At 34.7% G+C, this 16,806-nt stretch overlaps 2 protein-coding genes across 4 annotated transcripts; both read right to left on the minus strand.

Annotated features, from left to right (window-relative positions):
• Positions 1 to 65: 65 nt before the first annotated feature.
• LOC123715659 lies at positions 66 to 8,704 on the minus strand. 3 transcript variants are annotated; one of them, XM_045670874.1, is made up of 7 exons: positions 8,546 to 8,704; positions 5,831 to 7,415; positions 3,114 to 3,263; positions 1,984 to 2,187; positions 1,414 to 1,489; positions 1,012 to 1,086; positions 66 to 139 (listed from the first exon to the last, which is right to left on the minus strand). In XM_045670874.1, the coding sequence occupies exons 2-7, from the start codon at positions 6,075 to 6,077 to the stop codon at positions 91 to 93; spliced, it is 801 nt and encodes a 266-aa protein (XP_045526830.1). In that variant the 5' UTR covers positions 6,078 to 7,415; positions 8,546 to 8,704; the 3' UTR covers positions 66 to 90. The 3 variants fall into 3 exon arrangements, with proteins under 3 accessions (XP_045526830.1, XP_045526829.1, XP_045526832.1); XM_045670873.1 differs by having other exon boundaries at positions 8,417 to 8,704; XM_045670876.1 differs by lacking the exons at positions 5,831 to 7,415; positions 8,546 to 8,704 and adding an exon at positions 5,240 to 5,341.
• Positions 8,705 to 9,691: 987 nt separating this feature from the next.
• Positions 9,692 to 15,094, minus strand: LOC123715235 (spermine oxidase-like). The gene is given in 9 exon segments (XM_045670165.1): positions 9,692 to 9,951; positions 10,109 to 10,212; positions 10,473 to 10,666; positions 10,669 to 10,742; positions 11,029 to 11,204; positions 11,535 to 11,751; positions 11,996 to 12,211; positions 12,899 to 13,080; positions 15,045 to 15,094. Coding segments are annotated over 8 exon segments (1,389 nt in total). The 5' UTR covers positions 13,072 to 13,080; positions 15,045 to 15,094; the 3' UTR covers positions 9,692 to 9,716.
• Between the last annotated feature and the right edge of the window lie 1,712 nt (positions 15,095 to 16,806).

Raw genomic sequence — 16,806 nt, forward strand, 5'->3', positions numbered from 1 at the left:
TTTAACTAACATAGACTGATAATTTACATAAAATATACTTTAAGGGGGTAATTAAATTAATAATCTTGCATATAAAATTTTAATCATAAATTATCCATGGCCGGGTATACGTTCGTGAGGCTCCATAATATGGCTGTATCTGTGGACAATTATGAACAATTAAAGCGCCAAAATCCTTCGTCTAGGCTTAAAATTTCTGTATATTCTTGATTATATTTACTGACCCGTAGGTAATTAGCCTACTGTCATACACTGTTGAGTTAAGACTCGCTCATTTCCTCACGATATGCGCGTATACAAAAAATGGTGGACAGCATGAATCGAACTCACGATCTCACGAGGAGGCTAAAACATCTCAAAATAGAGCTTAGTCAATAAATGACACTGTACACCAATGTGCTTACAAATAATATAATTCAGAGGACTCGGCAAATAAAAATGTGTTTATTTTTAGAATTGTAGCTTTTTCCTGTTAAAGTTATTGATCTGATATAAAGTTGAATCACAGCAAGGTTTCTAATAGCAAGATAGATCTTTATATTGCAATTTCGTAGCGTGTCACTTACTGCAAGTGTGTATTAGAACTAACAAACGATTTATTATAAACTAATGATAAAGACGTAGGTATTAGTTTTATAGAAAAACGAGACTTCTAGAACAAACTCCGGTCGATATAATTACGATGGTCGCAATAAAGTCTCCCAATTGCTTATGTATGAAGTCGAAAACTAATTTTGTCCACACGAACTGTCATTTTCATACAAATTTAGTTTTCGACTTTCTACATACACTTCTGTTAAGGGATCTTGTCCAAGCCCCCTGATTGTCAAACAAATCAACATATATATATATAATGCTATATCAGTACCATGTGTTTGACAAGATTTATGAAGAGATAATGACACAGCATTACCATAATTTATGCTGATTTATGCTGTTAAGTTTATAGCAGAGTAACTTAGCCACTCCCAAATACAGGAGGCTGTATAAAAGATAGATAAATATACATACTTATAGTCACCAGCCAGCCATCCATAATACCCCATAGATGAAGTTACCTCACTGAATCGTGCGTATTGAATATATCTGAAAGTTACAGTAATTTCGGTGTGAAACTTATATTTTATAGAACAGGGAGAAAACGGACAGGAGGCCAATCTGATGTTAAGCGATCAATGCCAATGCTCGCGAGTGCGTTGCTGTGCTTTAAATATTTATTTAAGGTATATGACAAGGACGCCTTCACCTGTGGAAGGGTTCTTGGAAAATAATTGGGAAATAGATATTTAAAAAAAAAAACTTTTCTTAAAAAAAATATATGTAATAAATACAATTAAGTTTACTTTGTTTGCAAGAAATAAATAGGCTTTTTTATTTTTATTTATTTATATGATATAGAATAAAATTACATACTTATTAGACGCACAATAAGACCAGCTGAGCGGAGAACTTTTCACCAATTCCCCTTCATCTGGTGGTGGACTGAAGTCTGAAAAAAACATCCCTTTCCAATTTTTTTAAGAAAAATAATAGTCGAATTAAATCTAGAAATGCGTTAGTTGTTTAGAGATTCATTTCAGTACCCAGTGATTTTTCAAACAACTTTATAAGCAGAAGTTAACGTATTTGTCATACTCATCTCATTGTCTCGCTAAGAACTTGCGAGCAGTCTTGGCCTATTGGCTTCAGCATACGCCTATCATTCTTGATATCGATAGGTAGGTAGGAACGATAACCGGCTGTGCTTTAATGGACTATCTATGTGCGCATTTAACATTAGGTCGAACGGTAAAGGAAAACATCGTGAGGAAATCGACTAGCCTTAGGCCCAAAAAGTCAAAGGCGTGTGTGTCAGGAAGCTGATCGCCTACTTATCTATTAGATTGATCATGAAACAAATACAGAAACAATCTGAGAAATGACAAATCTGAGGGCCAGAAAAAAGAACTCGCGAAGAAAGACTCGTCTGATATGACACCTCACCTTCCCAATGTTTGCAATAGTACAGATCACCCGCACAGTGGTTCACGAATGTGTAGAACTTAAAATACAATCCATGGCCACGGTTGACAGCGACGCACACAGGATCATATGTGTTTGGACAGGAAAGGGGGCAGAGGTGGTAGTCAAATGCTGTCTCTATGTCGTAGAGCGTGCTCCATGTCGTCTCTGGGCGGGCTCGTAAATCTGAAAAAATACTTAATCTAAAGAGATAAGCCTATACGTACAGGTTTTATCGCTTTCGAGTGATTACTTTCAGACAACAACAAGATCTACACGAACTTAAACAACAAAAATAATAGAACAAACGAAAAAGGTTCAAAATGTATAGACTATAAAAAGAATGACAAATGAATCACGATGATTTCTAAATTATATCACGATGTGGACAGATCATGCTTACATGCTTGGAACTTGGATCGGAAGATATCTATCTATCTAGATAATGTTACGCCATGGCTATTAAATTATTTGATCACCTTTCTAGAAGTTGCCTTTATAGGAAGAGTATTTAGACTATAGAGTTTTGACTATAATTACAATTAACTGTTCATGTAACTATGACGTCATGATAATATGACATTTGCATGCCTATTTATAAATGGTTTGCGGAGGATTTTTTTTTTGTACAATTGTTATTATATTAAATGTATATGTACTACATACTTTCATTGCAATGTGTCTGCCAACCTAATAAAATCGATTTCATTGGAATCTCCCCTATGATCCTGATAATCCATCCCGGTAACCTTGATAGAGTGTGCGGAAAGAAGACCGTCTTGGGATTTAAACCCGTTTTGCTTATCTTTAATCTATTACGTCGTTATAGTTTTCATATTGGGTATTAATCATCTTCATACAATATATTGCGTGTAAATTTTTATGACTATACGTAGCAAATAAGTATTACACTATTAGTTTGCATAACTGCCACGTCAATCTTTCGCGGACTGCAAGGGTGAGATTCAAAAATTATTATTTATTTAGATATATTGGTATATAACACACATTTCTAACCTCTGTAAAGGAATTGGAGAAGGAATAGGAAGGAAGTAATCAGCAAACTTTTGGAGACGATGATTTAATGAACATAAGCAATGATTATTACTCACGTTTTAAGGCGTTTCGTGTTTGGGTGGTATTAGAGTTAAACTTGCTTGTTGAGTTTTGTTCTGCCTTTTTAACTATTGGGGCGTTTATAAGACTACTTCTCCTTGTCTTTAAGAACTCGTTACACGACCCAGATACAATGATGGAGTATTCTAAAACATGATAATAGCAAATACTACTACGCTACTATATATAACTAGTCTCGCCATAAATACTGAAACGAAGAAAAGGATTTTTTTCTATTGCAAATTACATTTATTACTTATAGAGTGTATGAGTTTAATACATAAATATTAAACAATTTAAAGTATAAAAATCTTAAAGCTTATTCGAAGTGGTCTCCATTGGCTGCAAAACAGTCCTTTAAACGTTGAGGCCAGATTTCAATAGAACCACGCACTCTTTCCATGGGAAAATTATTCACTGCTTATCGTACGGATTGTGTTAGGGACTCCAAATTATCATGGCATTCAGAGCAAGCCGTACTTTCTTAAACTGACTATAAATCATAATCGAGCTTATTAAGATCGGGACTAGACTACGGCCAGAAATCAGCTCTGGTGAAGTCCGAAACCGAGACTGCGTCGACCAAGCTGTTGTTGTTGTTAAGGGGCTTTACTACCTTCTCAAGAATGTTATCTTGATACATTTGTGCCGATGTTTTCATACCTTTTTCAGAAAAGATGGCTCAGTCAGTCCTTCATAGCTAATACCCCACTAAACCATCACTGAAGTCGGATAGTGCCCACGTTGCACTCTGTAGACTAATTGGAAAGCTTCCTTAGCTTTGAGCAGAAATACGGTCACATTGTTTGTTTAAATGTTGCTCAATTGTAAGAAAAATCTCATCCGTGAATAAAATTTTTCAGTTGTTTGGTTTTACCATCCTATTCGATTTTTTTAAATTATCTATTCATGACTAGTATGTCTCTTATGGACTACAAGACTTAGGTCATCTCTAAAAATACTCGGCATGCTTCGAGGTGTTATCTTCATCTCCCAAGTCAAAATCTTTTACTTCGGCCAGATCTTTTTCTGTTCTCGTTGTATTACTATTAATAGCCCGGTACACAAACATTTTACTAATAGCAAGCCAAACTCAATTGCATTTGACTCCATACCTACTTTGTGAAATGCAATTAATTACAGCGATTCGGTTTTCTTATCACCCCACTTCAATATCTCAAAATATCTTCGAGTGGCTTTACAAAAAGAAAAAAAAAATTTTCTTCTTTTTTTCAGCATCATGCTTTAGATGAAAAAAAAAATGGATACCTGCAACCCCAGAAGGTTTGTAAGACCAATGACTTTGTGGCGTTGCATAGAGATGTGGGGTATCTCTGCGTCTTCTATCGCATTTACCATGGAAAGTGTACCGAGGAGTTGTTCGAACTAATAGCCAATAGCTCTGTTTCATTATCGGAAGTGAAGGCAGAATACAAAATACCATCCGTATTACCTCGACGTCCGTTCCACAACTGAGCGTTTCTGAAGGCAGTTTTTGCCGCGCACCACCATTATGTGGAACCAGCGGCTCAGGGAAGTATTTCCAAACCAATTTGACGTAGGGTCAAGGAAAAAAGCGTACCAATTCATAAAGGGCTGGCAACGCACATGCGAGCCTTCTGGAAATGTGAGTGTTAATAGGCGAAGGTTCATTTAACATGGTGGGAACAGTATCATGAGGGGACATATTTACACTTTTTAGAGTTGCAAGCAATACTATCGTGCCTTGCTGAACAGACCTAGTTTCTTAGAGACGAATTTAGCCTTCCCTTCCTGATGATGATTGCGGAAGTGAACGTTGCTCGATATATCGATTAGCTGGGGCTTTTAGGGGAGTATCTGCAAATAGTGGTGTTACGAATTCTTTTTAACGGTGAACGTGCAAACTTCTGTCTTTTTGGGGTTAAAGCCGACCAAATTAATTCTATCCCAGAACGAGACCCTGAGTATTAGGTTCCGATTTTAGGAACAAGTTTACCCCGACAGTGCTCGTCATCAACCTAGCAAGAACTTCTTTTAATAATCTTCAATATCAATTAATAACATTTTTATTTAGTACTAGGCATTGAAAAAGAAACGAATATTACTAACTATATATAAAAAAAATCAATGGCGCTACTACCTTTATAGGTCTTCAGGACTTCAGATTTCTGTATCAGTTTCATGATAATTTGTTAATCGAATAGGCAAGTTGGTGAGCAGCCTCCTGTGTTTGACGCACGCCGTCGACTTTTTGGGTCTGAGGCAAGCCGGTTTCCTCACGATATTTTCCTTCACCGTTCGAGCTAATGTTAAATACGCACATAGAAATGAAATCCATTGGTGCACAGCCGGGGATCGAACCTACGACCTCAGGGATGAAAGTCTAGGCCAACACTGCTCTACTAACTAAATATGGTATTAACAATAAGCTAGAACAAAATACAGAACTAAGCGCAAGTGCTGCATTAGTTCTAGTGACCATTTGCTTGCTCAGTAATAGACGCTAGAACTACAACAGCAACTTAGATTCGGATAGTTCAACAAAATATCAAAAACCTTTGTCTGTAGATAGTTAGATATTTTTCTTAATTTTTTAATGAAAAACAATTATGTTTATCGTTAAATTATTCCTCAGAATATACATCATAAAAATATGTTAACCGCGTTTATTTGCGAATTACCCTAATGCAAGTTTGGAAGAATATAGTTCAAAGTTAGCGTAAGTTAATACCATGCCCAGGATTATCACACATATTGCTCATATACAAAAAACACGTGTTTTCAAAATCCTTGTAATCCATCTTTCCGTGAATATATCGAACTGTACAAACATTATTTGAATTACTTTTACATATAACGTCAACTTTAGAACACACTGCACGCACTTTCTCAAATTTTAAATGTTCTTTCATTACAACGTCCGGTATCGAGATCGCTGATAACACGTTCAATATTAGTAATGTTATATGTCTCAACATTGTTAAAGCAAGGCTTAAATTATACAAAAAAATTATGTACAACCAATAAAATTGATAAGGTTAATTGGATTTGTTTATTAAAGTTTTAACTTTCATTCTAACAAAGCGTTATCTGCTGGTATACAATAAGCATTACTAACATATTTAGCAATCATTTGAATCCTAAAATCGATTAAACAGTTATACTTATATATAAATTGTATCAAAAAGTTAATATAAAGAAATCTGCAATTTGCAACCGTAACGAATTCGATATCTTGGACCTATGCATTATTATTTCATGAAATGGTCCATTCCGGCCGAGCCAAAACCCGAGTTGACCTGCAAATTCCCCTAAGGCCAACAGTTCAATAAACAATGTAAGAAAAGGCGTTAAGTATATTGCAACCAACGATTTGCCCCAATTTCGTAAGATCAAATATAGATTATTTAAAGTTATTGAAGTGAAACTTCTTTATCGGCGTTGGTTAAAATTTTACCGTCACATTTTCCGGTTACGCGCAATCTTTTTTGTCCCTATCACGGTTGATTCGAAGAGATTCAAAGCCATTTATAACAAAAATAAATAATAACGATAACAATGATTGTAATAATTCTATTACAATTGATGAAATTCTTTAATAATCTTAGTAGTAATAAGTTAAAATGCAATAATTGTTTTATTTTTCGGTTCTAACAATAATGAACAAAACATATTGGCATGTACCCTATTTGTGCATTACGTATCAAAATTAAAGTAACGATGAGTTGTCGACGAATCTTACCTTCCATATAAACACTTATAAATGAAAAAAATTTAAGCAACTTACTATCGGCTAAGGATAGCTCAAAAGCTGGGTTTTCATCGAAATAACCTTAGGTAATCCTGACATTGACAATTTACCTTATAAGTCGATAACGAGTATCCGCTTTATATGCGTCATTGAAATTAATTTTTAACTGCGGACTATATAAGTACTTTTATAAACGGACTTGGCTAACACCGTCGACACGCTGACACCTTTTGTTGGCAAAATCTGGATCAGCAAGAAGCTTCCAAAGGTCAGGAACCGGGGGCTTCTTATAAAAGTGCAAAAGAAAGCTGATCTAAACGAACGCAGCAATTAGAGAGGCTTGCATTTGGTCCCTTCCTAGGTTGTCTACAGATTTATCTTGGACTTTGTCTTGACCCTTTTTCTGGAGCCGTCGAGCCTCTCCTTTGCAAAAAAATTAATACTCTTCGCTTTATTCTCGAAGGAAAGTGAATACGCGGCCTTCCCAAGCAAACCTGTCGTCGAACAATTGCAGATGAGGCAAAGAGAGCCGTAAAGACTTGGTTTTTTAAGTCATTCGATCATACTGCAACAAAATTCAAATTAGTTGAGTCTGATTTTAGAGAGTCTGATTTTGAGACCTTAAGGCACATATGTCTTTTGAAAATTTACTTGCTATTGTTCCGGAACCTAAATAGTATGTATGTAAAGGTAAAAGAATATACTACAATTCTGATAAGGCCTTGGACATATATATTTGAAAAATTAGTAACTTTCATTTTCCAGTTACCATTTGAAGAATATTTGATTAATTTTGTATAAAGTTAAACTATAGATAGGTAAATGCCAGTTACAAAGCTTATTGTTATTAATATTGAAGCTTATATTTACGTTATTCTGATCACAAGCTCAACTGAGTGCAATTTTGAATTTAGTCATGTAAGATACACAGAAAGAACAACTACGTTACTGTGTTACAACTGTTATCTTTTCTGTCTCGAGGATATTCTTCAGATTTATAAAAGCTAATTAATATAATATGATAATTTAACAAAATGTTAGTTTGTTACCTATTTATACAGTCATATGTTACTGTTTGCAATTAATTTATAAATATTTAGAGTCATTAGATAGAATATAATATTATTAAAATTCAAGAAGAGTTGGAAGAGTCACAGTTGTTTGGAACTAATTAAATAATATTTATTCTTATAAAAAATACATGTGATTGTTATTGTGCTTATAAGATAAATGACTGTAATTAACATTAATGCCAAAATCCTTGGATTTGTTTCATTTCATAATAAAAACTAAAACTTTATGATAACAGAGTTGTATTTAGCTATTGTTTTAATTTTAGTGTTAGTGTTAGTTAGTCGAAAGTGTTTGGGGTTTTTTTTAAGTTTATGATATTTACTCGCGGTTACCTGCGCAAAATTTCACAATGAACCACATATGTTAAGAAAGTAAATTATCTGATCAAAGAAATTATTTCTGGAAATGTCAAAATGAAGTCGAGAAAAAATAAACTAATAGGTATTGTTAGTGGGCTTGTCTGCCATAATACAAGCATAAAAAAAAATTTACCAAACGCCACACGACTAACTATATTCCTGATTAAATTGTACATTTATATCATTATAATACACAAACAATTCCATTAAAAACGTATCGATACATATAGATCTCACATAATTATAAAAATTTAATACAGACTTTGAATGAATACCACGAGAACAAACTGTTTTCCCACTGCGACCCAATGCACTTGAACAAAAGATTATAATAGTCCTTAATCTCTAAACATGACCAATATAATTACCGTGAGTAATTAACAAGAACTATGGAAGCATTGTGACGTTATTATTTTATAAAGAATCTTATTAAATATTTTAATTAATTTTTTATATTTCCATTGTTAAACGAATAAACTACCATCACATTTAGGATATGTTGAAGAACGTTACCTTGGAATTAATGTTTAATAAAAAGTAATACGAATACTATTTAATTTCCTTCTTCTTTTAAAATTGTGTACATTTCATCGCATATAAAAAATATTATGATAAATGTACTCGTTTGCGTAGGTGATTGCGTGATTTTGGCGATATGTCGTGGTCGAGCCGTAGAATTGTCCATTTCAAGTCAAGCCACATCAATGGACTAACAGCGGGTAACGACATATTAGCCAGGACATTTCATGCAATTACCAATTTTTTGTTAAAAAATCGGCATTTATTATTAGGGCCGTCTGAAGATGACGTGATGGCGATCGTGTGTCCACTGCGCCGATATATCAGTGGCTCAGTTCTAGCGGTCACGCCGAACTACTTGTAAGAGCGAGGCCTCATTAGTACGTTGCGCTGCGTTCCGTCGTCACAGCGTCGTCGCTGCGTCATTTTTCATATATTTTTTATAACATGCTCCACTAGACCGTTGCGTCGTCACGCACGATGTTTCAACGGATCGACGGACAAGAGACGAAGCGGGAGGGAGGGTGATGCGCTGCGTTGTCGAAGCGCCGCTGCGACGACGGAAAGTGATTTACCAGAGGAGGAAGCTAGACGAGCGTAACGACATTTTTTAACATCATGAGTGAACAGGAGCTTGATATTGATTTTCTCATATCTTTGGTTCAAGAAAGACCGACATCGTGCGTCGTCGAAACGCAGGCGTGGCATACAATGCGCTGTTCCGTTACGACGACGCGACGCAACGCGCTAATGGGGCCTCGCTCTAACTTAGGCGGCCGGGATGACGGCGCTCGGTTGACGGGTGGACACATGGCAACATTAAAAAAACCAGGGCATTGACTTGGGCCTAACTCGGGTTCTTGCATTAATATAATAAAAACTCTTTCATATATATATATATACATTTCTTATTATTACAATTTACTATTGTTTATAAGTCTCATGGCTTCCCTGTACCCTGTATCGACAGCGCCGTGCACTGTTGAGAAGTGAAGCGAATCTGTGGCCTCTCCAGCGAACAAAACGCGAGGAACTCCAAATGTATCGCGTAATGGCTCCGCGAGAACTCTTCGATTATTTGCGTTTTGTGTCAGACGATTGTCAAAGGAATAACTACCGCGGGTGAAGGGGTTTGCGTTCCAGGTGGATCTGAAAAGGTGGAATTTATAAATCGTAGAATATAAACGCTAAAAAACAAAAAGGGTTGTCGCATTAGTAAATAAATTAACACAAAAAATATTCAATTTCGAGCAGTTGTCCGAAAGGTCCATTCATTTTGGTGATATATTTTTACATATAAACGTACCTTATCATTCCAGTGGGCTCCGGTATATCATAATGTTTTCCCATGAACTTTCGCAAAAGCTCCAAGCACTTTCGATTCACAATGTCCTCTGGCATTATTTCTAACTGGGTTATAAGAAACATATGTATATATTTAAAACATTAGTTTTAATTGTTTCTTTAGAATTAGTAATATTAAGATCTTAAATCACGTCGAGACAGAAAAAAATTAATTGCCTTCTCAACTGTTATCTCTAAAATGATTTTAAAAATAGTCCTAATTTAACTCCCAGCGAAATATACAGGTTGTCACAGAAGATCTTCAGATATTAATAAATAGTAAAACAGGAATGTTATAATGGTATTTTTACTGAAAAGATAAATACCAATTTCCCGACTTCCCCACTAGTCCACAAAGATAACGTATTTGTGGATCCCCTAGGCCTGCTCGCCCCAAAAATCTTCGTGATCCAATAATCATCTTTCGGTAGTTTTTTTATATCGTCAGCCTTCCACATGAAACCGTAATATGTCTGCTGTCCTTGCCACCAAGCCTTGTCAAATTTGAAAATTATTTTTCAGCCGTACCTATAGATGTCTTCTCTATGGCTTCTACTTTTTCCCGCGGCAACCCCGGCTTAAATAACGTATTATATCTGAAATGGGAAATAATTCAATATCAGAAAATAGGTAATAATTATGACTGAAAAATTCTATACAAGCCTTATGTTAGGAAGTTGGGAGGAGGTTACACAGTGCTTCAGATGAGCAAGAAAAGGTATCCTCGGGCTATAAGATTTATGGATTGGAGTGCACTCGTGTCTGCGCATCACTTGCCCATATATGAGAGTTTAGCTGCCGTATCAAATCTGCAGAGAGAACTTCGACCTTCCCGCGAAACTATGATTTTATTGAAGCTATGAAGATATAGTTCAATCTTACCGTTCTTTCAAAACCCCTAAAGAGACCGTAACAATAACGTGACGGGATGTGTACGTGCTCCCATCTGCGCAGACGACTCTTACATCACCACCATCTTTTGGCCATATTATTTGCGTCACCTCCGTGTTCAGTTTTATATCAAGGTTAAGTATGCCCGGTCCATTGTTGTATGTATTCTGAAATATTTATTTAGATTAGTCATACTAAATAACGCCTTTTTCCCGTAGGGGTAGGCAGAGACCATGGATCTCCACTTGCTACGGACCTGACATACGCATATCGCTTCATCCACTTTCATACATTGCACCATGCTTGCTCGTCGACCATGAGTTCCTTGGCCTCATTATTAATTATTAAACCTTAAATTTATAAGTATAAATGTACATTCTCGAAAGAGGAGTCAGCAAAACAAAGGAGAGGATGCGGAGTGACATATCCCGTGATTTATACATTAAGCATGAGTTTGATATTTGAAACTATATATATACTAAATAATATAAACTTACAAGCATCAGGTCGAACAACGTCTTGTATCCATATCTATGCCAACTCATGTGTTGGTGGCCTTTTAAATCCTCGTACTCACTCAGAGGATTGACCTCATTCCAGTCATTTGAAGCCTCGTGTACGCTTATATACGCGTTCATTAGCCTCAGAAACTCTGGTAGGAAACTGTTGTCTTTAATTAAATAAGGGTACTTTGATTTGACATAAAGCAGTAATCTGAAATGGGAAAAATGTGAGGATACCAGTTTGTGTATGGGAAGCGCTTTGTCTGTGATCGGAACGTCTTTAAATTTAACAAAAGTATTTATCTCATTATTCGTAATATTAGTATAGTCAAAACATATTTTTTAAACGTATAAGCAAGCAACCAAACATATAAGCAACAATATCACTTTCAAGTAGATAATCCCTTCAACTAAATGATAAATATAGGGTAGGTAATCAACGTATTATAAACTACCTGTTTGTGATAGATTCTCCCATGCCACCAACAGAATTTATATGTTTTTGTCCAACCATTACAAAGCAAAAATTCACGAGGTCGTTCAATAATACGTCATCATCAGCCTCTGTCCCATCGGATCGGTACATCTTGAAAATAGGATCTTGGGGTATAATTTTAATGTTGTGTTGCATAGCAGTTCTGTAGATGCTGCTGTTGCCTATGCCATGGATCCTGAAAGCACTTATCACATGGAGCTGGGAAAATCGATGGGAAAAACAAATATTTCTTTATTTGCACATTAAAGCGTTTATAGTGACAGGTATTGGGACGCAAATACTTTCAATTAATATGTTATTTTTATTTAATTTATATGAATAAATTTCAGAAAATGAATTAAGACGTAGATCAGGCGGAAAATAATAAATGGTTGAAATATAAGAGTCATTCCTCCAACTTCGATTTCGTTCTTATAGGAGTTGAGACTTGGGCCGTGGGGTTCAAGTACACAGACGCTAATTAAAGATTTAAGTTAACGCCTGGTAGATAGTTCCGGTGACCGCAGAGTTGGTGCTTTCCTAGCTTAACGAATAATTATCGCAATACAGCGAGGAAATGCTGCCAGTGTTAAACGAACACTGCCACAGGGACCAACCTTTTTAAATTTGTTTTAATTATCTTTTTATTATTACTCTGAGGTTAAGATTATTGGAAATACTTTATATTTGTTTGTTTTAAATAAAGCCGTATATTGGTCTTATTTATTTTTAAAAAATTATGTAATATATGTATACCCATTTTATGCTTCAAATGTGAATTGAGATTTCATCTTTAAATATGTTTCTTCAGTTTTCTTTTAAGATTTAAAACTTGTTAGTTTTTTTTTAAATTTACAAGATAATACATTGGCTCGTAAATTACCATTCTGCCCCAACTTCAACAACGCCATCACCAAAGGGCACAGTCCGAACACGACCACCGATCCTGTCCATGGCTTCGAGGGCTAGAACTTTCTGTCCAGCTTTCGCCAATGTACTCGCTGCAGCGACGCCGGCGCACCCCAGACCAATTACTATGATGTCGTAAGTATCCATTGAAGATATCTATCAAGGAAAATATTTTATTTTTTAGGTTTTTGACGTAAAATTCAAACTTTAAATGAACATGCCCTCAGAATAAATATTTCCGAAAGCGTTTTTCATTTGCATTTAAATTACCAGAATTATATATCTGACACATGATACTTTTTCCTCAAGATGTTTTCCTTCACCGTACAAATTGCGTACACAGAAAGAATACTTCATTGCAAGTGCGTTGCCGATATAGGAACGCTCATATCTTGTAGGAATAATATCGAATTGATTCGGGCAGCTGATTCCACATACTGGTTAGCGTCAAAAAGAGCCTTAAAAATCTGTTTCGTATTCCGCCTCGAAGACCCATGATGAAACAATGTGTGAATCGCACGCATCTAACAATTTAACTAAAGTTTTGGTATCACAAGCAAATTCTTGGTTATTGTAAGTAATAGTTCTCTTATTTGGTCACAATCGAGTTCGTAAAAAATGTTGACTTGAATTTCAACATATCACAAAAGCTATATCCTTGCTTAATGCATATGCCTTGGACTACTCCTCCTAGTTAAGGAAGTTAATAAAGAAGAATAAAAGAACTTTCGAATATGTTGTTATCTATTAATTACTAGCTGACCCGGCAAACGTCGTTTTGCCATGTATATTATTTGCAGGAAACATTTTTTAGTTCAATAAAAATAATCTATCTACTATAATAAAAATAAGGGTTGATCGTACAGGGGAGACAATTAAGGGTTGTATGTATTTTTGTATGTATGATACACATAAACCAATAAAAACAAAAAAATAAAAAATAAATTTTGGGCTGGACACCCCTTATCACTTAGGGGTTTCAAAGATAGATAGTAGCCGATTCTCAGATTTACTAAATATGCATAAAATTCATAAGCATCGGTCGAGCCGTTCCGGAGGAGTATGGGAACAAGCATTGTGACACGAGAATTTTAAATATATATAGAGATATAGCTGATATTTTTAAGAGTTCTGACGCACAAACTAGCTTTGTTTATAAATTTGAGAATTTTATAACGTAATTTGAAGAATTCCGTAAAATTTAACAGTTACGTGATTAGATAAACTTTTGTATTTAGCAACTACTGATTTTAGAAGTCGGAGTTTTTAGATATTTTCCGATTACTAGTTAAGATAGCCTTATTTTTGAGTTTGGTCTCACGTGAACTGGGTACATTATTTAAAAGTGCTCAAACTGATTGCAGTCGTTGTTCTTAATTCAATACCTTTTAAAACGAAGTTTGTATATATAGGCCGTAATAAACACAACATGAGAATAAAAAAAATACTTGGACCCCCATAAAACCCCATACATATAGAGGGAAATTGAGACTAATAGTTGTAGAGTAAAACTCAAACACCAGGTTGTGATCTATCTGTACAACCACACGGATATCTGCCGGTAAATCTTTTCGCGTATTTACATTATAGTGGTTTTAATAATAATGCGTAGTATTTTTCACGAATTATGTCCCGAGTATACTACTACGTTAATTCAATAATATTATTTATTTATTCACACTTCGTTACATTTATACAAAAACAAATAACATAAAACACAAAAATTATAAGGGTTGCAACGGGTGTCCGTTAAAGGGAAAGGGAAAAAACTAAAAAAAAAAATTGATGGGTAAAATGCAAGAAGCATAACCAAAACTTATAAATTAAAGAACATTCATCTAAAATAACACAAAAAACGTATTAATAAAACAAACTAAAAACTAAAATGATAATTATATAGCAATCGATATGATATGGCTATCCAAAAGAAATGTTTTCGAAACTGCATTTCCTAAAATTTGCGCAATCAAACATATCTACAGCTTTTGTTTAAAATGTTCTGATTTAAATCATCAGAGATTCTTCAAAAACTATCAGTTTACTGACGCCTTGATTTGCCTAGCATTTCAAAATTAACGTACATGACTATATTGAAATTAAAATAATTAAATATTCTTTACGCTACATTAAACACAATTGGTGTTAAACCTCTTGAACGTTTACCACTAATTAGCACTTACACGTGACGCGAAAGAAAAGCGAATACTCAAAAGTTATGGTATTGTAATCATTTTATACATTTCTGTAATTGAAATTCGTAATTTTGTTAGAGTTAAATATAGATAATAGCAGTGGCGTAGTTACAGTAAGGCCCAGGAGGCCCGGGCCCAGAACCCTATCCTCTGCTGAAACTGAAACCGCCATATATTAATAAGACTGCTATGGTTACATTAATACAAACCACAGCGGTTTTCTAATGTGACGTTACAACCCTACATGGGTCTTAGCCTCAGATTGCATTCGTTTCACAAATAGGTGATGATTGATTGGGTCTACGACCTCAGGGTTGAGAGTGGCACGCTGAAGTCACCAGACCAACACTGCTTTTGCTAAATTACTAGAAATAGAAAACACAAAATCCTTTAAGGTCTCTGCAGTTAGGCTATGAAATTCACTTCCCGTCCCTTCGATTAGCTCCTTCTCTATCTTTAAATTTCTTCTGTCCAAACATATCCTGCCCACATCGTATCCCTAACTTTCGTACTAACTACTAACTGACTTGAGACTGATCTTCAACTATCTTCAATTATCGTGATTCATGTGCACTTTTTATTTTTCATGTATCCTTTTATAGTTTAGTTAGTTTTTTTTGTTCCTGTTTAGTTTTGTCTTAATAACTATATGCAATATGTATCTTTGCACTTCTTGCCTACCTTATCTAATTTAATACATTTTTATCACAGTGGTTGCCTGGAAGAGATCGCTCGAAAGCGATAAGGCCACCAGTTGCCTTTTCATTTAAATAACGTTCAATTTTTAAATTTTAATGCAACGAAGTGTTAATGAGTAAATAACAAACTTTAACATTGTATCCAGTTGTGGAAATTTGAAATAATAATAATTAATTATGAATTTATTAGGTTTTTTTAAATTACTTTGAAAACATTCCTTATTATCACAATTTTAATTACAACGGAAATTATTACAAAGTTACTTAATATGTAAATTCGTTACTTTCAAAACAAGATAAGTAGTACTTACAATAAATTGGTAATTTCATCTTTCAGCATATTTTTTTGTTGTCAATATCGTAAATCGTAACGTAGAATATTAATAATTGTTAAATCAACGGGAATGGACAACTGCCGAAGTAATGGGAATTGGTTCTGTCAAATTAGTCTGGAATTTTATAAGAAAAACACTTTTTGTATGGCAATCAAGGTTTATAATAAGTTTTTGGACTTTTGGACAAAAAATATTATTCTATACTAAAGTCTACATTATAGTGGCCTGGAAACAGTGTCGAAAACTTTGGCTAGATCAAGAAAAACACCAATACACCTTTGTCCTTCATATAATTTGGAACTTATGTTCTCAACCTGTCCTGACATAATAGATCTACAGAAGTGGTTGCATCTTCTGTAGATCTATTATGTCTAAATCCGAATTGATTGTAGGCAAGTATAGATTATTTTTCCAAATAATTCAGTTATCTGAATTTTTGCAAGGGTTGGGAGTAGATAAATGGGACGGTAGTTCGAAATTTTATTACCTGATTTATAGATGCTTGTGATATTAGCTATTTTCCAGGATTCAGGAAAGATACCTTACTCAATACTAAGCTTGTAGATACAATAAGAAATTGGTGCAGTAACAATATTTTTTAATGAGATAACTACTCGGTTACTTATATTAGCATCACCTGAGGCACAATTAGGCTTA

Source organism: Pieris brassicae, chromosome 10 (assembly GCF_905147105.1).
Source record: "Pieris brassicae chromosome 10, ilPieBrab1.1, whole genome shotgun sequence".
In the NCBI taxonomy this organism is placed as follows: Eukaryota; Metazoa; Arthropoda; class Insecta; order Lepidoptera; family Pieridae; genus Pieris; species Pieris brassicae.